Source organism: Phlebotomus papatasi, chromosome 3 (genome assembly GCF_024763615.1).
Source record: "Phlebotomus papatasi isolate M1 chromosome 3, Ppap_2.1, whole genome shotgun sequence".
NCBI lineage: Eukaryota > Metazoa > Arthropoda > Insecta > Diptera > Psychodidae > Phlebotomus > Phlebotomus papatasi.
The window spans coordinates 25,234,931-25,261,086 of record NC_077224.1 but is presented as its reverse complement, the minus strand read 5'-3'; the positions used below and the strand labels follow the sequence as shown (position 1 = coordinate 25,261,086).

The 26,156-nt window shown below is 32.5% G+C and overlaps 1 protein-coding gene across 4 annotated transcripts in view; it reads right to left on the bottom strand.

Moving 5' to 3' along the window:
- LOC129808327 (striatin) overlaps positions 1–26,156 on the bottom strand; it is a 58,292-nt gene that overhangs the window by 20,063 nt on the left and 12,073 nt on the right. For 2 of the 4 annotated variants that reach the window (XM_055858172.1, XM_055858174.1), the window contains exons 2-3: positions 1,028–1,487; positions 689–904 (exon numbers count right to left, since the gene is read on the bottom strand). In XM_055858172.1, coding sequence (XP_055714147.1) covers positions 689–904; positions 1,028–1,487 — 676 coding nt within the window. The remainder of the gene's footprint in view (positions 1–688; positions 905–1,027; positions 1,488–26,156) is intronic. The other 2 variants (XM_055858176.1, XM_055858175.1) reach the window with 1 other exon arrangement.

Sequence of the window (26,156 nt, the reverse complement as noted above, 5' to 3'; positions counted from 1 at the left end):
AAATGAGAAGTCCAGGTGAAAATATAAACCGTCCGTGCAAATATAAGAACAGTTTCGGCGAATATGGGAATACTTTCGGTGAAAATGGAAATAGCCACAGCGAAAATGGGAACAGTTCCGGTGAAAATGAAAACAGTCCCTGCGAATAAGGGGAACAGTTCTGGCAAATATAGGAACAGTTCGAGGAAAAATGGTACAATTCAGACAAAATGGAAAGTCCTGGTGAAAATAAAAACAGTCTTTGCAAATATGAGAACAGTTCCGATGTATATAGGAACACTTTCTGTGAAAAAGAAAATAGTTCGGGTGAAAATGGACAGAGTCATAGCGAAAATGGGATAAATTACAGTGGAAATGAAAACAGTATCTTGAGCATATGGGAACAGTTCCATCATATATGGAAACAATTCCAGCGAAAATTATAACAAATTCAGACTAAATGGAAAGTCATAGTGATAATGGAGGCAGTAATTAAAAATCGTAATTTGGACTTCCTCAAAATATTCGTAACTTTGATAGAAATCCGGGATTCATTTAGCGCACAAACATTGTCATTTGATGATAAGTTTATGCAAAATTTCCATAACTCAAAACTGAAATATAATTCAAAGGGATTGGGATAGTCATGCCAAAGTTGTAGGGAACCACTGTAAAAAAAAATATTTTGTTTTTTTTTTTTTTAAATTACCTTCATTCATTTCTTTAACGTTCCTCTTGGCAGTTTTGACATCACTGCCATCCTCTCCGATTAGATCGAGCTCATCCCCAATTTCATCGTCATCCGACATCTCAACGTCAGTTTGTGACAAAAATTCAAAATTTGCCATAACAGCGGCCTCTGAATCGAGTATCATAGCCTCTGTCATATTTGATGGTTGTGCCTTTTTTGCTGGTGTTCGTCGTCCTGAGAATTAATTAGAAGACATTGATTAATAATTCAAAGAGGAAAAATTTCTCATATCCTGAAAATCATTTTATCATTTTGTAAAGGGATTGTGTTCAAAGGAGCATGATGATGGATACAAACCTTGTGTCTCACTGGCTCTCTTATTGTTCTCATTACCATTAATATTGTTGGGATTTGCATTATCCTCCTGCTGTTCGGCATTATTGTTGAGACCCAGCAGGGAGCGCACTCGATTGGCACGTACATCCAAAATTGTGTCCGTGTAGCCAATTTCCAGGAGATATTGTCTCAGCAGTTGCCTGCCCTGTCGCCAGGTGATATTGGACACTGATGTAAAAGGTGCCTCCTTGTCCGTGGCCCACAATTCCGTGCCAGCAGCCTCAGTGGCTGGAGCTGCACTTTCATCCGATGGTGGTTTAATGTCATCATTCATTGTTGGTGGATCGCAGCCAAATTTCAACCGATGATACTTTGCCCTCTCCTGTCTCAGAGCATATTCGAGCATCTTAATTCGACGTATTAAATCTGACTTGAGAGATTCCTGACTCTTTCTCTCGCCTAGCAGCACAGCAATGCGAGCCTATAAACCCCCAAGAAAAAAAAAACCCAGGAAAAAGATCAATTGCCGGAACAATATAACAAGCTGCTGCTACTTTTTTTTCTTCTATCTATCTTCTTTTAGTAGGATATTAATTATGAATTTTCCTACTTATATTTTCACACCCCTTAAGAAAATCTCTCACATTTCTCTCGCCCACTCACGAAGGATACTGTATTTTGATGGGACGAAAGGAGTTAAAGTAACATAATTCATGAGATTCCTCAATTTTGGAAAGACCAAAAGTATTTGAAGATTTTCCTTTTGCCAAAGAGAATGTTCCTCAAGCAATATTGATGGAAGAATGTTTCAGAGAACATTCCAAAGAAAGGTCAAATTCGTCGTATACTAGGATAAGTGTGTAAAATTCCGGCCAGCTTGCAATTTCGGCCACCTTTTTTGTTCCTCGAATTTCCATGAACTTTTAGATTTTACGTACTCTAGAGATTAACATAGAGATTTTACGTACTCTAGAGATTATACAATGCAAAAGAATAACAAAAAATGTAGCTTCGACAAACGAGATGACGTGAAAAAGATATTGGAAGAATTCCAGAAGGGCAAGGAACTATAAGAATGAAGGTGGCCGAAATAGGGTACCAAAGCTATGTCTATATTTTTATTCATTTTAAAATGTATTAAGAATGATTTTAGAGTAAATAAAGACGGTAAACTCTTTACAAGGTTTCATGCAACACTCTTTCAGAAGTGAGACTTTGACGCTTGCATGCAACTATGCCGAAATTTGACACACTTACCCTATATATAATAGCATATAAAAGAGTAATCTATTTGTACTTATGCAGATTTATCTGCCTGTAATTTATGATAAAAAAAATAGGATAAAGAGGAATACCAGTAGATTAATAGATGAAACACTTAAATCTTTCGTCTCCTTTGAGACTCTGTGTACGCATGGAAAAAATAATTTTTTAGACTATTTACAATTGATAAAATTCCGATTCTTCTGGATGATTACAAACTATAAGGATGTCCAAATCTAGGATATTTTTTTCAGGATCCCAATTAACTCCTGAGCTTAGATATTTTTGGTAAAAAATCGTGAATTTTCGATTTTATGCTTCCTTTTAGGGGAAGTAAGGGATGGTTCGCACGCTTTCTGAAGGTTAATATTCAAGATTTTTTTCTTGCTGAACGGTAAAATGGACAATCAATTGCGCTTTACCACAAAAATCTCTGGTCTTTTAAGTTTTTATGATTGTTTTACGGAAACAATCATTTCACTAAAAGAAGATCTCTAAATCACTTTTCTTCTAATTTTTCTGAAGCACTGATTTTCTTGTAAATTTATGCCGAAAAAACGACTGAAATGTGAAAATTTCAAATAACCCTAAAAATTTATCAGCTGTCATTGTCAAGTAAAAAGTAAACAACAACTTTTGTTTTATTTTTGAAAAAGCAGAGTTTTTTTTGAACTTAAAGTGTTATATACTTCTTCTGTCGTGTTTTTTTCTTTTTTTTTTGTTGATCAAAGAAGGAAAAATCTTGGGTAAGTTAAAATGTTGTTTTCCTAATTGCAATTACATGATTGGTATCTTTAAAATTATTCAGGTGTGAGGAGCCCAAGAAGAAATCTCGTGATGAACCGGTGGAAGTTTATGGAACTCTAGAAGGCCCGAAGGACAGGAACAGCACAAGCTGTTGTGGATGAGGAGACCAAGAGGATGTAAAGGGACAGATAATCCTAACCGGCTTATGTAGGTGAGATTCTTAATGTGAGCTAACTCGGAATGCATGCAAAGAGCTGAAGTTGGGGGGCTGGACGCCATTCAGTTATATATTAAATCAAATTCGTGAAATTATACAAAGTTTGTATTTAAACCAAAATATCAAGGATTTGGATGAACTGGCAGAAAAGTGATATATGGGTGAAATGTAGACCAGAATGTTCCCTATAATTTTGACATAGAACATGATCTCATCGATTAATCAGAAACCGAGATAATCGACGTTGTTTGTTTCTGAACTCGTTTTTTCGACTAGAGCGCCCCAAGTGTTCATTTGATGAACTTCAACTATATCAAAGAATTATTGTATTTTGTGAGACTTTCCATTTAAAACCCTATTTTAAGTGTCTTCGTTGAGTAGAAGCAGTCAAATTGGCATCTGAGTGGTTTCAAAGCGTTATTATGGGAAAAATCAATTTTTTCACACTTAAACGACAAAATCGGACAGATCGCATTATCTGATCGAAAAATGATGTATGGACGAAATATAGAGACAAATATTCTCTACAATTATGTTAAAGTAATCATCAAAATCGGTTCAGCGACAGTCGAGATAATTGAGGTTATGTGATATTGAAATTGGTTTTTCGACTGTGGCGCCCCTGGTGTTGGTCCCACGAAGTTCAAATATTCTAGAAAGTTGTAGCATTTGGTGAGGTCCTTCATTTAAGCCCTCACTCATAAAAATCGGTCAAATACAACTGGAGATATGATTTTTTGAATTTCGTGAACTTTGACCCCTCATATCTCCAGTTCTATTGAAGCCACAGCGCACTTACGCACCATTCTGGAAACGTCCTAGACTGGACTACAACACATGGACTGCAATTTGCGTTAAAAATATTATATTTCAAGCCTAAGACTTTGTAGCTTGCATGCGAGTATGCCGAAATTTGGTACAGTTATCCTTAACCCTTTTCAGGCGATATCTTCTTATCGTTTCATCTCTAATCATGCTCACAAGAAGTTCGAGCTTTAGGATTCTTAAAGGAGACCGAATTTTGAAAAGTCGGACAGTGCAGAATGTCGGACAAATTAATTTTTAAGTTTTGAGAAGTTCAAAAGTACACTAAAGTGAGTGAGATTGTAAGGAATCTTTGTACGACTTTCCAACGTTTACCCTGTTTCCTTGTAGTTTGCCTAATCCATTTATAGTCTCATTTGTTTGCTTGTTTTACTTAATGTCCTCTACACACTTGGAGTAATTTCTTTAAAAAATACATTTTTAAAGAAAATTTCCTCTATCCTTATAGGCAGAAACGTCAGATTTTTTTAAAACAGGCAATTTTTGACGAAAATTACTTCTAGTGTGTAGACACTATAAGATTAAAGACATAAAAAAAAATTTAGAATAAGAAAAACTGCGAAAAAATGAATTTCGTTTTAGATTAATTACGCTTAATCAGTAATTAAAAGTCTTTCAGAAAAATTAATTAATTAAAAATTCCATACTAAAATTCCAACTAGAATATTATTCAACTCTGCTTAATGTCCAAGAAAATAAGATAAAACACCTGTGGCATTAAATATTCTCTCAGAAAACAATTACCGCTGCGCTGGTACAAGTTTTTAACATTCTTCATGAGTCAATTTTCAATAAATTCTTTTATTTTCTCAACTCAAACAAAACAACAAAAAATGAACATTTCCTAACACGTTGTCATTGATTTCTTCACGGTTAAATAATTCTAATACGAACAGATGACAAATATTTCTCATGATAAAATTCGTGCTAAAAGCATTTTAGTGTGATAAAAAAAACAGATGTTAAAGGAGGGTGGGGCAGTCCAAACATCCATTGTGTTGGAAAAATCTGTTTCTTTTGCAAACCTAATGATATCCGAGAATAACGAGTTGTATTTGAATTGTGATTGTGAGTGATCCAAAAGGCATAAAGGTTTACTTGAAACAAACTAATTTAGTTTCAATCTAGGGGAAGGCTTTCAGGTTGCGCACACACTGGCTCCGTTCAGTAATAACCTTTCGAAGAGACGCCACTCCAAATTAAGCCAAAACTATCCGAAAATCTAGGGGAAGCCTAAAGTGAAAGTTCACGTACTCGCCGCTATTAAATATTATAGCTATTAAATTATTATTGTCATAGGTCAGATTCATTAAAGGAATATTGGAAAAATATGAAGTGTTCGAAGTCAGAGTGCAAAGTCTGAAAGCCTTTCTATATGCTCCTTTTCCTTAATTGTTTATGTAATATAACAAGGGCATTACTTTAGCTACAAGTAGACTTTTCAAAATTTATCTTATACTTTCATTACTGTGAAGAAAATGCCACCAAGAAAAAAAGAAAGTAAAAAATGAAATAGAAAAAAATTGAAGCTGTTCCGTCTGCAGCATATTCTTGTTGCTGGATTTTTTTGTAATATTTAATGCGCGATTAATATAAAGAATTCCAAAACCTTTCAAACAATAGAACATTCGTCAAAATCGGTTAAGTCGTTCAGCAGAAAATTTAAAAAAAATCACCATGAAAAATAAACAACCAAGTCGCCATTTTGATTTTCACTGCATGACACTGACTTGTCGTCGACTGGTTAAAAGTAATCCTCTATTAAACTACCTCATTCTCCCCTACGAGGAATCTCATATACGGCTAATTATTGTACGATCACCTTCCTCCTTCGTCAATTCCAAAAATTACCCGAGAATGAAGTGAGAAGTCAGAAATTTTTGCACCATGAGTTGTAAAAAGTATTGCCTATCCACCTACGCGATTTTTTTTTTATGATTCCCATATGAAAAGTGCCTGTAAAAGAGACTCTTTCCAAAGAATCGTCCATATGACTGTCCATTTGGGAGAGAGAGAGAGAGTGTCAGAGTGAGATAAAAAATATTGGCATGAATGAGAGGAAAAACTGAAAAGGTGTGTAATCAAATTTCAATTCTGCACGCAAGTCGAAAAGCCAAACGAAATGATATGACGAACTAGACGAATAGTTCAATGAATTCTTAACATTTCCTCCCTCAACACTCACACATCATCATCATGTACAAAAACACTCTCACACAATTTTTCACCCAAAAGTTTTGGTTCTTCTTCCTCTTCCTCAATTCATTTTTGCCTCACATACTATCAACATTTAATATTATATATTTATTATTTGCAAAATACCACAAAGCGTGACGCCATTTCCTCAATCAAGGACAAAGAAAATTCAATAAATAACCTTTCTGTCTACTGACCATCCTCAGCCACCTCCTACGCACTTAATCTATCCCAAAAGAGAGGTGAAAACACTGAGAGAAAATAATAAGAGTTAAATATCGTTTAAAGTAACTTTTATGGCTTGTGACTAAATTGGCCGTCTTACGAGCGTTATCTTAATCTACTCTAATAAAAATTTCTCATAAAAATTTTGTAAAATCCTTTTAAAAGTATTGTCAAAATTTTGTAGTTACCCACATGTGTTTTCTAGCGCCATCTATTTCGAATTCTATATAAAAAAAAATCAAAAAAAAATCTTGTATTATATTTTTGAGACGTTGAACAAATTCAAAAAATCCATTCGTATAACGAAAATGAAATCTGTCATTTTGTATCCCAATCATCCAAATAACAAATCGGGCACTGTAAATCCAAAGTAAAGTATTTGCTTCGGGCAATACTACTTCAATATGCAGCATCAATAATTAGGCTTGCAATGACTGCTTGTCATTTAAAAAAAAAAGTTCACAGAAACATAATATCGTTACCTTAAGAAGGCCTACGAGGAACATGCACCCATGCAAACTACTCATCAAATGCTTTAAAACGCTTCAGAAATAGATATTTTAACGCTAAGGGCAGAAAGACCAAAAACAACTAAAATCGCCGATCTCCAAGCGTAACGGCTAAAAGTAAGTGAAACTACCTATAAGTATAGCCACTGATAACAATGACGACGGGCTGAAAGACCTTCCTGTGAATTGCCTACCATTGGGAATTAATTTACAAAAATCATTTTTGAAATGCCCCTGACTGTATGCAAAACACTTTTCATTCGGTAAACTTGTAATGTATGTCTAATAAACTGATGGCGCTCAAAATATAGTCCGAAAAATTAGCCCCGAAAAGGCTTTACATAGATCACGGGGTTTCCGTAACTTATTCCAACGATATCTCCTGTTTGAAAATGTCTTTCAAAACGAAATTCCCTGTAACCCGGCGAGCACAGTTAGCTGAAAAAGCAGTGTTTTCAGCATATTTTTGCTGAGTCGATCAGCAAAAATATGCTGACTGGTCAGCAGTTCTCGAACAAAAAATGGTAACCAAATATATGGAAATAGCCGAAATAGCACTGCTTCGCGAGTGTCGTTTTAAGGTTAGCAGAATTCAGCTGAAAATACATAAGTTTTCAGCTGAATTGAAAACGGGTAGCATTTGATGTTCGCTGGGAATTTACGCTCAAAGAAGACATGTCGATCCACATTCCGACAGAATGTCTGACTTATCTCGTAACAGAGTTTGTTAGGTTTACGTCTGTCAAAACCTGGCAATTTTACACAATCATTCTCCGATATATCGCGATTGTTTGGGGAACAAAATGACATTTGGATTTTTTTTGAATTTAGTTAACGCTATGAATTGGTCATAATACTAAAGACAATTGATTCAAAATGTTAACAAAGAAAATTGAGTTCTCACTCGAACTTCGTGTTTTTTAACATGATTTTCCTATTTTTTTTTTCTTAATTTTCCCGAATCTATTTCTTATAAAATTAAGTTTAAAGTGTAAAAATGCCTGTCATTTATTATTTTTTCACATTAGTTTTTAGTAATTTTAATAAAAAATGGTCTAATCAACAAAAGATAAAACTTAAAAACATTTTTTCTTGTCTTTCAATCTTTAAATTTTTGCATAAAGTTTATTTTTGAATTTCTCTCTGACATAAATAATTGTTTTTAGCTGAGATTATTTACATTTACTAGTTCTTTATTTTGCTATTATCATGAGAGCCTAAATATGAACAGTGAACTATCTTGAAATTTTTCTTTTTTAAATCGGTCTTCATTTTTTACAGAAAATAATTTTCACTAGTAATTGTAAACAAGGAAATTACTGAAAATGCACTGACACTGGCTTTCGTTTTCCGCACGTGGTGGCACTATGTTCTCCCGCAAGTGGCGCTGTTAACTGTTCTTAATTATCAATTCTCAAGCTTTTAGTCTAAAATTCGACCAAAATTAAAAAACTGTTGTCGTTTTTACCTAAAAATATGGAGTTAACAATTTTTGCACAATTTTTCAACAAACAAGTATTTTATCTGAAATATATTTTTTTTTCGTGAAAAAGCAATAACCAACAATATATAATTTTTTATCCGCTTCTTTTTCTCTCTGTGAAGAAGTATTTGGGAGATAGCAAAACTCTCCAACTCTTAAAGTTTTCTTAAAGTAAACTTTAAGGGAAAATAACAAGAAACATGGTCACTCACTCATCTTTATCTCGTTTTTTTACAAGAATTTTTTCTATACAGAATTCCTTATAAACAGTAAAATTTTCAATATTGCTCCACGGAAAAGCTGAGTAAGAAACAACAATCACGATCTCACAGAAAACTCAACATTTTTCAAATTCACCAACAACCAGACTGGCTAACAAATTTAGCAATAAATTTGTAACTACAAGCTCCAATATACTTTTTTTTCACGTGCCTAAGTACACTTTCCTCCCATCCACCCACCCTAAAAACCATTACTATCACATTTCACACACTCTCTCGCAATAGTGCGTAAAGTTTTTTTTTTTCTTCAAACTTCTCTTCCACAAAATTCAACAAATATACAAATATATAGTAGTAAAATTTCCACTTTGTGTTCAGTGTCCGTGGCAATAATTAATAATAATTTACGAGCTAAATAATAAAAAAAAGCGATCTTCTTCGTTCAAATATTGTGCTTCGATGGCGCAAAAGAGATGGCCAAACATTTATATATAACCAACAATATAAGTAAATGATTAGAAAAATGAGAGACTTCTTTTATTCGCTTCCACCATGGGGAGAAAGTTGTTATTTCATTTTTTTTTAAATATATATAATTTTACACATTTCTTTAAACTTCTTTTAACTGCCTTACTTTTCATATGAGAAATCTGACTTTGGAACTTGGTGTTTTTTTTGTCACGAATACTCCAGTAGATTGGTTTTTATTGACAAGAAAATTAGTACAAATATTCGAAAAAAGAGATAACATTAAAATGTTTATGGGGACAATTTAATAAATCGCAATAAATTAACAAAATGCTACCATTAGACTTAGAAAATTTCATGCATAGAAATCTATTTTGATATTTACAAGTCCAAAAATCGTTTTTTAGTTTGTTCATTATTTCATTTATTTTAATAGCAAAATAAATTCAATAAATTCGCTTTACATACACGTAATCGAATTTGTTACATATTCAAAGGGTTTTTCGATGTCGAAAAGTATGAAAGACGAAATTGGCATAAAATGCCACTTTGAATTTTTACTAAGCAATCTCTGATAATCGAAATTTGCAAATTGTAAGCCGAGACATAAACCAGATAGTTGTACAAATAGTAATAACTTAATCAACAACGTTGAAACTGGTCGAAAGAGAAAAAGCCAACTAGGGTGAAAGGAACACCTATTGACACTTCAAGAATTTATCATGCCATACGTATTGACACTTTCAGTATCGATTTAGGATTAGAAATTTGAACATCTCTTTTTATAAGAAAAAGTATATTACAGAAAAAACATCATATTATTTGCATTTTACCTCATACATTAAATAAATTTCATCATTTTGACAAAAGTGTCAAAAGTTCCCTGTCGAAGAGGTGTTCCTTCGACCCTATATGTTTTGACACGTTGCTGGTTTTTACAAACATCTATTTAAAGGCCTTTACACATTGGAAACAATTTTTGTCAAAAAAATCATTTTGTCAGAAATTTGACGTTTCTACCTACATCATTGCAGGCAATTTTCTTCAAAAAAGCAATTTTTGACGAAAATTATTCCCAATGTGTAGAAGCTTTATAAAATGGAAAAAATCACAGTCAATTTGCTTTATAAAATTGATATTAATTTATGGCGTCTGTAGTGCAATTGATAAGAGTGTTCGTCTCTTGGGCGGTGTAGCCCCTAACTCAACTGTCACAGCTGTGAGTTCGAGTCCCGTCCTTTGCAAATGCTTGAAGCGTTTGAAGGGACATAATTTCTATAAAAAAGGTCTTTCCCTGCTAACAAAAAAACTTTGTTCAAGTACATTAAATAAGTGCTTAATAAATACTTAATGAGAGGCATTTTTGGGAGTTAGTAGTGACATCTGGCGACAAAAAGTGGAAACTTTCTTTATTCCAGAAATAAGGAATAGAGAATGCGATAGCTTTGGTCATTAGATAGAACGAATTAATAATAATAATAAAACATTTATTAATGCCCCAAGCAAATAATTTAACAATTAAGGGACTATAAAGGGACATTTAGATTTAAGGGACTATATACGGGCTTCAGACTTATAGTTTAGCTATATGGCTTAACTACTCTAATTTTTTATCAATTACGATTTTTTGGAAAAGGACGATTCAGGACAAATGATCTATTAGGCTCTCAAAAAGCAATAAAATTGCTCGCTATTTAAGATTTTGAGACATTCGGGAACTGGGCTAAATCTCTAGTCTGTAACCGGCCTAAGGCTTAGCCATCTGGCTTAACTTCTCTAATTCCTTATCAGGCACGATTTTTCAGGAAATTGTTGTTTAGAATTAGATATTAAGGGTCAAAGGTCCAATAGATTTTAAAAAATCAATAAAATTGCTTGTTATTTAGATTTTTTAAAACCTTCGGGAACTGGGCTAAACCTCCAGTCTAAAGCCGGCAATAGATGGATCAACATGGCACTTATGAAAAAAGTATAACCTCTGAGAATATCAAATTTGTGTTTTCATTAGAAAAACTATTAGTCATTTAGTGATAAAATTATTAAAAGTTAAAATAAGTGAATCCTATGGAGTCTATTTTGCTTTGTTAAGTTTAACTGAGAGCCTCCTTTTTGCCACAACAGCTTGAAATTTGTAGAAATGGCATTTTGACTGTTGAATCTTTTTTGTCATCTCATATAGGAACCGGTGAGCCGTGGGGGTGTAGTGTAGCTCAGAAAAAAACACAGATTTTTCCAAAAACTTTCGGCTCGAACTCTAATGCCCTAGACACACTTACGACTTAAGCCGAGAGACGACTTAGTCGAAAGCGATGGAAATGTACTTTGACCATTATTTCTAATATAATGACGCTAAGCCGTCTCACGGCTAATCCTCAGGTCTATCAAGGCCCTAAGCCTTCCTCAGTGGTCAAATCTTGAGATTTCCTTGAGAGAGACAAAGCTAGGAAATCTCCGGATTTGACTACTGAGGAAGGTTTGGAGTCCGAGCCGAAAGCTTTGGGAAAAATCTGTGTTTTTCCTGAGCTACCCTATACCCCCGACGCTCACCGGTTCTTATATGAGTAAATTCTTTGTCGGCATTCACTGCTTTTTTGTCATGTCCTCAAATTGCTATCCAAGAGCGAAAATTGCACAAAAGAACTTCGTATTTTGTCAAGACTTACATTTAGATCGTGATCCGGGACTGTGAGCTACCCAAGAGATTTCTAAATTATGATAAATTCTTTCTGTAGTCTCACTAGAGTATAATCCGAGAGTGGAGAGTAGAGTGCCTCAAAAAAGTAACAAACTCTCATATTTTCTCCCTTTAGACTCATAAACTCTTTGTTCGGGAATCAAATTTTGATTAAATCAGAGTGTGTGTGCGTCCGGCCCAACAGTTCTTAAAATGTCGTATTGATTGTCAAAGATATCAGTGTATGACGTATGAAAGTGTTAATTCTTTTTAGAATTAAAAAATAAATTAAAAAAACAGAAAAATATGTTTTATGGCATTAAGGCAACTACTTAAAAAGCGCTTAGTCGAAAGTCCTTAATTAAGTATTTATTGAAAACATTTTTATGACCTTAACATAAAGTACTTAATTAAGGACTTTGCTAAAGGCTTATGGCCTCGGCACACCTTTTAGATCAGAAAAATTTCATAAAGTTAAAATTCACAGCCCTTTCTTCCTCAAAAGCTTTGCATATGTCTATCCTACTCTTTCGCATTCTTCTTCTTCTTTTAAACATCACATCAAATTAAATTTTGTCCAGTTCATTTTTGAGACCGAGAGAATAGGATAGACTTAAGCCAATCTTTTGAGAAATAAAGGGACGCGAATTTTGATTTCATGTAATTATATCGAGCTAAAAAGTGTGCCGAAGGCATTAGTGTTAAGGTTGAGTTATGCCATATTAGTTTTCCTACTTGTCACAAACCGGTGACGTTTGTATCATTTTCATATATTTTTTAAGTAATTGGATGTTCTACAACTTCTGAAAGTTATGTCATTGAGTTAAGATTTTATTAAACATTTAATAAGTCCTAAATAGAAAAATACATCTTTAGGACAAATTCTTCCTGGATTTTACAAAAATTAAAAATTGACAATTACTGACGAATAAAAAAATATTGCACAAGACAACCCGAATATCAGGAATTTACCATGTAACTGTTAAAAGTAAAAATTAGTGCTGAATATCGAACTAAATCCCCTAATGGGACACCTTACTTGAGACACCCTATAATTTTCTGTTTTTGTTATCTTGGATTCCAGCATAAAAATCGATTGCAGTATGAATAAATAAATTCGTTGAAAATGCGAAGAATTTTTTTATGACCCAGAGATACATATTTAATGAATGTTTGACCGACAAAAGTCCAAAGTCTTTTTTGCATTATTGTTTGAGAGCATGTATCATATAAATATTATATATTATTTTTTGTCACTTTGTGTCAATGTATACAGCAATTTAATTGAAATTGTCAGCAACTTAATTGCCAATTGCACTGGGGAATTGTTATTTATGTCAGTTCGAGATATGTTGATTTTTTTTTCTGTTCTCTCAGCATTTTCTTTCTCTCGCACGGCTCAAGAGAGCTTAATGAAATTGAATCAAAATAATATTTGAGGTAAATTTTCTCTATGAACCTATTTGCTCAATTGAAAAAAAAACAACGATATAACTCTTATTGGGATTATTAAAATGGGTGGAACAGAAAAAGCATATACTATAAATAGGAAAGGTAATAAAAATTTGAATGAAATATTACACAGAAAGTTGCAAGCATCAGCAAAAGTTTTGTTTTGCAATCAAACTTTTGATTTTGTTTGCGCAGTCATATAACTAATTAGCATTAATAACTTTAGGCTCGGATTCACCTGATAAAGCCAAATTAGTGAGAAGAAAGGACGAAGTATTTACCGTGGAGAATGATAAATAGCTATGAAAGGTGAAAATGTGGTAAAAGGAGTAAAATTCTGGAGCGTCTTTTACTCAGGGCGGAGTGTTTAACTTCAATTAAAATCTTCAATTTTCATTCATAAACCTAGGGTTTAGGGGAGGTTGTATAGATGAATTGCCATGTATCAAGGGGCATTTAACTTGCTAAGAACACAGATTTTGGGAATATTGTGAATATTTTGCGAATATCTTAAAAATTCTGGAATATTACAATTATTGTAAATATATTGTTAATCTCTTAAAAATTGGAAATATTGTGGATACTGCAAATGTTGCGAACGTTGCGAATATAACCAATATTTTGACTTGAATAATGTTGAATATCGCTGTATATTGCGAATATTGCGAATGTGACGAATATCATGAATATTCCGAATATTATCAATATTTTGAGCATCTCATAAATAATTTAAATATCTTTAGTTTATTGAATATTTTGTGAATTATCTCGAATATTGTGAATATGGGGAATGTTTAAAAATTGTGAAAGGTTTTGCTAATATCCGGAATGTTGAGAATATTGAGTATTAGGAATAGTTTTTGAGAATCTTGAATATTCCGAATATAATTAATATTTTATTAATTCTATAAGTAATTCAAATATTCTTCATTATTGTTGAATATTTTGTGATTATCTCAAATATATTGCGAATATCGCAAATTTTATGAATAATATGGGAGTGTTTAAATATTGTGAAAGATTTTGCTAGTACCCGGAACATTGCGAATATTGAATATTAGGAATTTTTATGATTATCTTGAATACGAATATAGTCAATATTTTATGAATTTCAAAACAAATGCAGACATGAGAACGGTCAATACAACCGACGTTTTTATGATTTTTTAAAGGTTTTTTTTATCTTGTTGATTCCTAAAATTAAGTTTGTCTTGCCCGAAAACGGATAAATCAATGGCAAGCAGACTTGCCGATTATTTTTTAAGTAATTTAAATAGCCTTAATTTGTAGAATATTTTGTGAATATCCCGAATATTATGCGAATATCTTGAATTTTGTGAATAATATGGGAATGTTAAATATTCTGAGCATCTTGAATATTCCGAATAAATAGTTAAATTTGTATGAATTTCTCAAAAAATAAAAGAAAATCCTGTATATTTTGCTAATCCTCTGAATATTGTGAATACTGCGAATATCTTGAATATGGAAAATATTTTGAGAATATCTTCAATATTATGAATATTCAGTGAATGTTCCCGATCTCTTGAATATTGCAAATTCTGCAAATACGTTGATTTAATATATTTATAATAAAATATTTGGCAAAAATTCAATAAAATCTAATACAGAATACCAATTTTCCTCCATTGAAAATCCCCTTGACCATGACTGATATCACAAATCCTCTCTCTCTGTGAAGGAGCTTTTAGGTTTGAGGGCAAGTGACAGTGGTTTGTGTTATAGAGATTTGAGATGTGATTATTAACAAAATAAATTAGAAACTTCCTCTTGTCACTCCCACAACCAACACCCTAAATCCAATTTTCATTAAATTTTTTTCACTTTCTGGCTTAGAAATCACTTTACAAGTCCATTTTGGTCAGGTAAATAGGCAACTAAAATGGGTTAAAATGAAATTAGAATGAATGAAAAGAGAATTAAAAAGTGATTGATTTTGTGTGAAAATTGATGAGGTGTGCTCTCTCTCTGCAAATTTCATAAAAGGCCATTTGAGAGGAAATTCCCACGGTGAGGTGCTTCTATTTGCATGCAATCAATCTCTTATTCAGCATTGTGTCAGAGAGTTAAATACATTCGACCTTCAGATCTTTTTAATCCACAAATTATGTAATTTGGCCGATGATGTTACACAAAAAAAATGTGCATATCGTGTTCAAAGCAATCATATTTGGAAATTAGTTTTTCGGAGGAAAAGACATTATTATAATAATAGAGTCAAAATGCAGGTTTCAGTAATGGGTAAATATTGATTTAATGCAGAGCAAGATCAATTTAAATGTTAAAAAGGAATAATGAAGAAGTTGTAATCGTTTAATTTTTCCAAGAAATAAAATATAGGGTAAGTGTGCCAAATTCCGGCCAGCTTGCAATTCCGGCCACCTTTTTTGTTCCTCGATTTTCAATGAATTTTTAGTTTTTAAATATTCTAGAGATTATACAATGCAAAAGAATGACAAATAATGTAGCTTCGACAAACGAGATGACGCGAAAAAGGCATTGAAAAATTCTCTAAAGGCAAAGAACTCTGAGAATAAAGGTGGCCGAAATAGGGTACCAAAGCTATGTCTATATTTTTATTCATTTTAAAATGTATTAATAATGATTTTAGAGTAAATAAAGACGGTAAACTGTCTATAAGGTTCCAAGCAACGCTCCTTATAAAGAAGTAACAAAAAAATCAATTTGTATTAAAAATATTACATTTCAAACTTGAGACTTTGGCGCTTGCATGCAACTATGCCGAAATTTGGCAACTTATCCTACAATGAATTTAATAAGATATACAATCGCAAAATAAAATAATTAAAGTTTCAGAAAACACACCTTTGCAATTGAAGAGTTAGCTTGATCTAACTGCTCGAACTCAAAGAGAGAGCAGTGCATACAATCCGCTTTTTTGAATTTGTCACCGATCTAGAGCTTAAACGATAAGAGATATCGATTTCCAGTCTTCAGTGACCCCCTCACAAGTGAACATACCTCAGATTTTTCCCTTCAAAACCATGCATTTTAGTTTTTTATTTCGAAGACGGCTTCTATGATATTTCTTTTATTTTCAGATATGTTTTGAAGGTAGCCAAGGAGAATATTTCGTCCATAGACACCTAGGGTAAGATGGGGTAATTTTAGAATCATGTGTAATTTGGAACTTCGAGATTTTGTAACAGTTTTAGGTGGCAAAAAGAAAAAAAAACGATGAAAAAGTATACTCTCGAATGTAAAGTCTTGTATTTCTCTGTTGTTAAAGAGAACCGCCTGAAACAATGAGAAAATCTCAAAATTTCAAAATAGATATTATTCCAAATTACCCCATTTTACCGTATAACCGAAACAATTTTCTACATCGAATTTTCGGAGGTCAAAGTTTAACCGCACTGGAGTGCCCAATTTCCAACCGATTTGCTTAAATTTGGATTTTTTTTGGAAGGATATTGAAATTTTCAATCCGGATGTATCGATCTTAATCGATAATAATAAATCAGTGAAATACTTGTAATTAGTCTATCTTTCTTTTATATGTTATTTTTATTTGTCCGAAAGTTTATTATCGGGCTAGAAGTCAAACGATAAGAGATATCAACATCTGGTTTTCGGTGACTCCGCCTCCTATAATATTATTTCGAGACATTTTTCCCCTTTTTCTCCCCACACCTCTCCTTCCTACGATTTCTTTTATTTTCGAATATGTTTGGCAGGTGGACCAGGCGAACTACCTATGCTACCTATGACTGAAAAATTTTCGATATCGAATTTTCAAAGATTAATGTTTAAAGGTCAAATTTAATAAAAAAAACAGTTGCAATTTATTAAAAATTATAGATTTTGAGATGATTTTTGTGAGCCAGTTCGAATCGATTGTCAACCGCCATGAAAATAAGAATTAGGGCAGAATCACATTGACAGTAAAATGCTCACCGTCACCGTCAAAGCCCTCACCGTATTTCGTTGATTTACGCATTTTCATTGCAATTCTTACGCAAATTCTGAATTACCGTGTTACCTTATGTCATACTCGGTGGCACTAGGTGAAAATAGTATAAGAAAATTGAATAAATAAAGCGAAAATGCGATAAACGGTAAGCAAAAAAAAACTGTAGGATTTTTTTGCTACAGTTTTTCGTACAGTTTTTTTGCTCACCGTTTATCGCATTTTCGTTTTATTTCTTCAATTTTCTTATACTATTTTCACCTAGTGCCACCGAGTATGACATAAGGTAACACGGTAATTTAGAATTTGCGTAAGAATTGCAATGAAAATGCGTAAATTAACGAAATACGGTGAGAGCTTTGGCGGTGACGGTGAGCATTTTACTGTCAATGTGATTCTGCCCTTATGCTAAAAATATAATTCACGGAGAGCTCTATATCGTGAGTTCGAGCTCTCCGCAAAGCTGGAATACTTTGTCATCTCTTTTCTAAGAGTTTACAATTTCTTGTAGATTCCATTTATTATATTTATATTCGAATTAATGTCGGGAAAGGATTTCGAATTTTTATAGTTACAGCCTGATAGAGATAGAAACACATTTTGTTAAATTCTTTTCACTTTGTGTTAAGTCGTGCAAAGTTTGTTCAGGAAGTTCTTCACGGAAGGTTTGCGTAGATTTTGATAATATTTTCTTTCATTTTCTTTCTTGATTTGAATTCTGGGAGACAAATTCGGTTCTTAGACAGTTACACTACATAACTAAATGGTGTTTTTACGGGTTTAATGTGAAGAATTCAAATTAGAAAACCGTTAAAACCCATATTTGATAGTGCTTCCCCGTGCTCTCTCAATAGATAATTTTCTTTCAATATTCCATCTTCAGTATTTCTAGTACAAAATTCTAATTGGTTAAAATTTGAATTCTCATTTATATCAATTACTAATAAATGAACCTATTTTAATTACCATTTCTAGGGATAGTTAATGCGAGACACATTGAAATTTGAATGAGATTTTTATTAAGCGGAATCACTTTCAAAGTATCAATATAATGTTGAAAATTCTTGTCTCGTAAATTCTATCATCTTTTCGTTTCTCTAGTAATTCAATTTTTCAATCCGCTTTTGCGACAAATAGAAAAAAACGACGTAGAACATTAGACTTAATACGCAACATTGTATCTTTTATATCAAAACATCAAACACAGAGACTCAGACAAAATACTAAGTTCTCCCTCAGCTTTGCCATTCTCTCTAAAAAAAAAAAGTTCCCATTCCATCAACATCAATTGACACATTACAACACTCATTGCATTTGCGCGTGAAAAATTGTTTATGATTTTTTTTTCTTCAATTTTCACTTGGCCTCTTTCATAACGTTTTTTTGTGGCTTCTTTCCATCGGATTTTTCATTTCATATTTTCTTTTTCATTCTTTTGACAAGAAAAATTTTACTCCAGAGAATATTCGAAAAGAGATTTAACTTCGTCAATAGACGCATTCACAATTCATTCATTTGGTTTTTTCTTCTACCGAACTGTTCTTCAATTTTTCTCCTTAATTTTCCATTTTCCTGCCTTTTACCCTTCACCTCGCTCCTGCACGCACTACATTTTCTCATTTATCCACACCCCCTATAAGCATTTTTTCTATATCGCCTTTGCATCATTATGGAACATTACCCCATCTCATGATTCCCTATAGGAAAAATGACATTTTCTTGTTTATGTAGCGCTCGCTGCTGGTGATTTCTCACTCAAACTTTTCTCTTATTACATATCTCCCGATTTCTCTCTCTCTCTCTCTCAATCCAAACGGAATGCCGCGAGGAAAATTCAAGACAAAAATAAGAAAATAAACAAGAAATATTTTCAATATATATTCCAGAACAAAATGATGTGGAAGAAAGACGTTTTAGGCAACCATTCATTCACCGAGAAAAATTTGGATGGTATTTTCTACAAATCGTGTCTTTAAATTCTACTGCCTCAAAATATAGTAGAAAATACCATCCTCCATAGATACTTTCCTTTAGAATCTACCATCTTGACATTTTAAAATTTACTATCCTATGGATAGTAAATTCTAACAGCCGGATAGTAAAATCTACTATCCTCCTTTAGATTTTACATTGACCTCTCTTAGATTCTAATATCCGGGAAGTAAATTTTACTGGCCGCATATTTTATGTTAAAATTTAACTGGAAGACAGTAAATTTTAACGGAGGATAGTAATTTGGATTGAAATTACTATCCAAGCCAATAAAATTTGCCATCCTGCTGTTAGAATGTCATTTTGGAATATCGTGGGTGCCGATGCAACGGTTCCCGATATGCTTTGAATACATTATAGCAATTCGTGGCGCAGCTGGAAGATGCTGGACTGTCATCACAAAGGTCGCGTGTTCAAATCTCGGTTGAGTCGTCAATGTTGGAAAAAGATTTTCACGCATCAAAATGGCTTGAAATACAGAGAATGTCATCCAGGAAGGGCCCCAAGCCCTCAAACAATGGCCAAAAATCAATGAAAATAAGGAAAAATAAATTTTTCCGACATTTTTCATTCTAATATCCGGCTAGTAAAATTTACTATCCTGCCAGTAAAATTTACTATCCGGATAGTAAAATCTAATATCCGGGGATATTAGAATTTACCATCCGGCTATTAGAATTTACTATCCATGCAATAGATTCTACAATTTTTGACAGTCCAATTTAATATCGCGTTTGCTGGGTGACTTTTTTACTATCCGGCCATTAGAATTTTGTATGGAGGATGGTAAATTTTACCATCCACATTTTTCTCGGTGTTCTCAACTATTATTTCAATTTTCTATCTGATTCGTGCGTCAATGATTTTTAGACAGAGGATAAAAACCTAAATCAATAAATCAGGCATTCAGCGAAAAGATTATCCTTTTATCCCCGGCGGTTGTCTTATAGGTTTCCTATTTATCATCGAAGTAAAGTTATGAATAATTTATTTATTCGTGTGTCAAAATATCAATTTGAAATACAAGTTTTGCTCGTAACATTGTTGGCTCTTGTTTTCCTACTATTCTCTTGCAGTTTCAATATTTTGGTAAAATATAGTAATTTTGTCCTACTTTTGCACTAAACTGACATTGTTGGTAAACTATTAGTCCATTTTGGACAAATTTAAATATTTTAGAGAAAGGTATTGAAATTCTTTACAACTTTTCTAAACACTAAAAGTTCATAAGATTACCACTAGAGGCTCTTTTTGAACCTCTGGTTAAAAGTTATTTAGGTGTACGTTACAACAATTGATGATCCCTGCCACGATAGCTTGCTTATGTCATAATAGAGTACATTGGTGTCCATTCTAAGGTGTCTACACTGAGAAAAAAAGGAGGTGCGATTAATTTTTTTTCCTCGTAACTTTAACACTTTTTAAGTGTAAAAATATATCAATATTTTTTAATGTTAATTTTACACCTTTTTAAGTGTGAAATTAACATGAAAAAGGGTAACTTTAACCCATAATACACATAAAAAGCATAATATTTACACCGATTTAGGATCAATAATGCAGGGTAAAATTAACATTTAAGGAATGTTATTTTAACTTTTTCGGATTTCTCTCAGTGTACACATTATGAGGAGTTTCTATCAAAAATGAGCTTCAAGTGTCCTTCAAAAAATTGCCTACTCATTGCTGAGAATTTTTGAGAAAAAGATGAGTTTTTGAAGAAAATTTGTCTAATGTGTAGGAAATTTTTATCAAAAAGCATATTTAATTCAAGGTAATTTCTATCAAAATTTTTTGAATAAAATTACCTGCGATACATTGGAACAAAATTCATCCAAGTCACTTTTGACAGAATTCTTAAAGAAAACAATTACAAAAGCAAGATACTTAGGAGTGATAGCAATTTGTCAAAAAATTTTTGATAGAGAATAAACCCAATGTGGAGGCATTTTTCTTCAAAAATTGATTCAAAAGTAAGAATTTTTCTTTCAAAACATTTTGAAATCATTTTTCATGCAATCTCCAATATGTAGCTCCAATATGTAGATAACTTTACACACTTTTCTAAAACAACTCTCTAAATAAAAAAAACTTATTTCTGAAGGCCTATATAAACAAGGAAAATGCTATTTAGAATAAATTTTACGTATTTGTCATTTTGAGCCTAAAATGGAATAATGAAAAAAAGAAGCAGTAGAAAGAGAATTTTAAAGTAATTTAAGATTAATCATATTGTAATTTGATAGGATTCAAGTTGAAGAATAGGATAGGAATTTTTTTTATAATTTATAAATTTAGATCAGTCAGAATAAAACTTGAACTGAAAAATCAACACCGAAATATTTAAATGACTAATTCTGTTGATTGAAGTGTAGTCTTTCCAAAAACAAGAACAAAAAAAGCTAAGTAAAAAGTAACTCTATTAAAAATCAGAAAAACTTCGTAAGTTTACGAACCGGTTTCAATAAATTTATCCATTTTGGTAAGGCTTTAGAACAGGGGCGTGCAAGAACCGTTGAAACCGAATAAACGTCAAATGAAACATGTACGTCAATGCTCAAAACGCTACTATAACAAACTTATTTCGACGTTAATTCGGTTTCAACGGTATTTGCACACCTCTGCTTTAGAATGTTCACTGTAAAGGTGTCTACACATCGGAGCTGACTTCATAAAAAAAATATTTCAAAATTTTTTGAAGGAAAACATTGTATTTTTGAAGGATTTTTTGAAGAAAAATGCCTACACGTTTGGTTTATTTTCCGTCAACATTTTTTGACAGCTTGCTTTCCATTAAGGCCTCTACATATCGTCGGTTGCGTCTACCTCTGTCGTATCTGCATTTGTTTTGTATCTGCAGTTGTGCAAGCTACAATACAGACGACCCCTCTTGCATGAAATGCTGACATAAAAGAAATGCAGATACAACAGAGGTAGACGCAACCGACAATATTACGATGAATTTTTGTCAAAAATGGCATTTTTGACAGAATTTTGACGTTTCCATTTACAGCACTGCAAGCAATTTCCTTCAAAAGAGCGTTTTTTTTTTTAGCAAAAATTGCGCCCAATATGTAGAGGCCTTAAGCTATATCTCTTTGTCAAAAATACTAATGTGTAAGCAAATTTTTTGCAGCACACTTCCTGAACCTCAATTTTGACAAAAAATTTCTCAGAATGTGTTTGTCATAACCTTAAGAAGAGCTATGATTTACATATTTTAAAACATGTAAAATTTATCAAAATGTTACAACAATATACTGATACTTTATTGGCAAAAATATAACAAAACCAGAAATAAAAAGGGAAAAACTCAAGCTAATCTTCCGAAATAATTTCTGATGGAAAATATAGAGGGTTCCGAAATTATGCATATTTTCAGGATCGAACAAAGCGCGAAATGGCTTTATAGAAAATTTGCATAAGTGCTTAATAAGACACAAAAACGCCGATTTATATGGAAAATATATTTTGGCGCCAATTTTTCTGCATTTTTACTATTTTATTATAATTTTATCGTATTTTATTTTATTTTATTATTTATTATACTATTTCACAATATTACTAACTCTTCATAAGAAACGTTTTTAAAATTTCTCACGTAATAATAAATTGAACTTTAACATCATTTTGATAGAAAAAATTAAACTGAACTTTTGAAGAATCATTAACGAAAATGTCTCACAATGTGTAAAGAGCTTAATATACCGTGAAACAAAAACCAATCCTTTTGTTTTTCTTTAGTTATTGACACTGAATTTATCTTGTTTTCTAAATTTGTTATTGATATTTATAAAAATGTTTATATAACAAATTTATGTGTTGCTTATCATAAATGCCTCAAGTTCTCATATTTGTAAATATAACAGAGGTAGATTTTTTTGTTTCACTATTTGATGTTGTTTATAGTAGATTTATCTTAATTACCAATTTGTTTTTTTTACCGAATAATACACTGAAAGGGTTTAAGAAAAAATATTGCAGAAAATGTTATTCAATGTATGAATTCTTTAGACTGCTAAAATTTAGAGTTTCTACAAGTTATTTAGTAATTATTGGGAACACCCGTTAAGAAGGTTCCTTTGGTCTCAAGACCGCATTTGGGACCTATACAGATTTGAGGATAATACGGGTTTCCGATACAAGGTATAGCAACATTACTAAAGTTATATAATTTAAATATAAACGGTTTTTTGGAAAAATTTTGACCTAAAGATGGTGCAACAAAAACAATTAATTCTTTAGAGACTTAAAAATCTATGCTTCTGTTTTTTCTCTTTAGAAATTGAGGATCCTTGTGCACAAGGTTTAACCTTCAGTCTCAAAACAACCTTACTGCCTAAATAGATTTAGGCTCATCCTCGATAATATTTAGCTAGTAGAATTTGGCAGTAAAAGATCGGGAAAAGGACGTCTAATCGATTATCCTAAAGCCCAAAATAGACACAGGGATCGGCTTAGCCCTGTGGACCTTCCCATTACTCCAATCTTAACGCATTTTAAGATTTTGCGACATTGCGTACCATAAATCTCCATGTTTTTTCACCCAATTGACATTTCGAAAAGCACCCAAAAACATCCAAAGTGAATTTTTTTATTTTCAGCACTGGCGCTGATGTCACCTAATACCCTTAATTTCACTAGACCTCACGAATTTAGAAGACCAGCCTGATCCTCCAAATTTAAGGCTGATCCCTGAGTGTATCGACATCAATCCTTATTTTTCGGGCTGATCGCTAAGTCGATCCCTGTGTCTATTTTGGGCTTTATTTTCGGCATAAGACAGTTGGGGATAAATTTTTTACTGCTATATATTATCGAGAATTAAACCTTAGCCGAATTGAGCTCTTAGCCGAAAGACCAATTAGCGCAATCGATCGAAACAATGATTAAACTTAATTTTCACCGTGGTGTCACATATAAGATTAATACTAGAAAAGGCAGAAAGTACAGTAAACTCTCACTCAATCGGCTCTTTTTCAATCGGGCGACAAATTTTGTTGACAATTTTCACGTTTAATTATGAAGCTAATTCGCTCAAATTCGCTGTTGTTCTTCCTATTTTATCGTGATTCTTTATAATTGAGCGCTTTTTGTGGAATTTACAAAAGCTTTGACGCTCAATTCTATCGCTAAACCGGATGACATTTCGCCCCACATTCCCGATTGAGAGAGAGTCTACTGTATAGTATGAAAAATTTCAAATGGAAAGTAATAATAATGGTCAGTAAGATATTACTGTTCGTATAATTGTTTTTTGAATCGTATTACAGGTAATTCGAGCAATTTTTCATGCGTGCCACCTGTGATTCGGGCAGTTTTCGGGAGCTTTAATGGCTGCCAACTTTGCACGCAGTAGGGAAATGTGTGAGAGAGAGAGGCAAGATAAAACACTTGCTATCTTTTTTTTGTCATTCTCGCAGTCCAGAAAGTATTAATCTGAATACTAATTTTATATGTGACACCACACTGGTAAAAATAAAAGGGTTAAATTGATCCAACTGATCAAAATGAAAGGATCACCGAGAATACTTTGAAAGTTTCCCTGTTTTGAGACTTATTAATCTCCGGAATAAACGAACAAAAACAGTAATAAAGTCATCTTTGTTGTTCGCTCAGATGAGAGAAATATGGTATCAGTAATGAGTTCTTTATAAAATATAATCTAACGTGACAAATTTGCATACAAAATTTTAAGCGACACTAGTGATCCTTTCAAATGTTCAAATATGATCCATTCTTTCGAAAAGGATCAATTTGACCCTTTAATTTTTACCAGTGCATGGTCATCTATTTTCAATCTAGCTATCTATAGGCTTAACCTATTCGTCTATCTAGGGCCTTAACTTAGAATTGACAAGAATGACCTTGAAAATACCTTTAAAGATTACTTCAGGGTCATTTGTTCAATATACCCTGGAATTGAATATTTTAATAGAAAGTCTTAACCATAATTTGCTATAAAAATTATGACATTTATACTGCTTTATGGTTTTTCCTACGAAAAACTTCGTAGAGTCAAATACCTTCAGAGACAAATAGTAGAAATCAAAAACTGTGCAAATTTGCATCTAATCCGCATATCAAAAACTTTAGTATAACTTTTCTAATTTTGCTCTTATTCACAATATTCTTCATTCACAGGAGAAGATTTAATGAACCATATTACATATTTCTAAGAAGCATAACTATAAATAAATGTGTCAAACTAATAAACTCCATTATGAAGTTTAGAATGTTTTTGTGTGTGGAATAAATAAGCACTAAAAGTGACGTGAATTTCATATTATTAATATTTCAAAAGTGATGATGAGATTTTCAAAAAAAAAAAACCATTACATTAAGCTTTATAATGAACTTGAAATAGTTTATAATAGGAGTGAAGTGTGCGACATAACAAAATCTACAATGTTAAAATTGTATTTTATGTTTGTTTTGGGTTTTGTAGAGAAGCACAAGAGACACCCCCATCAATTGCCTTAAAATGCGACTAAGAGGGTGTGGTAGTAATGTGTTATGCTTTTCTTTTTGGTCTCTTCTTCAGCGGAAATTCAAAATTTAGGGTGTGAGTTTAGGATTCTCTTTGCCTTTTTCTTTGTGGAGGGAAAACCTTCTCTTCCCCCAGAGCGTCTTTTTTGGAGAAGACTAAAAGAATATTTTTGGGCTAGAGTTTAGAGATGAGACACAAAACCACTCAATGTCAGAGAAAAATAAATAAAATGGGAAATATTGAGCATTTCCTCACCAATTTATTTTCATTTAAATTTCTCTTCTACTTTTTTTCTCTTTAACCTGAAGAATATTGTAAATCCTTTCTCTTGCAATTTCCTAGCTTCTTCCTGGAAGACACAATGGAAATCATGCAAATGCTTCCATTTTCTAAATTACGCAATTTTCTTTACATCTAATCGATTTTCTCTCCGCAT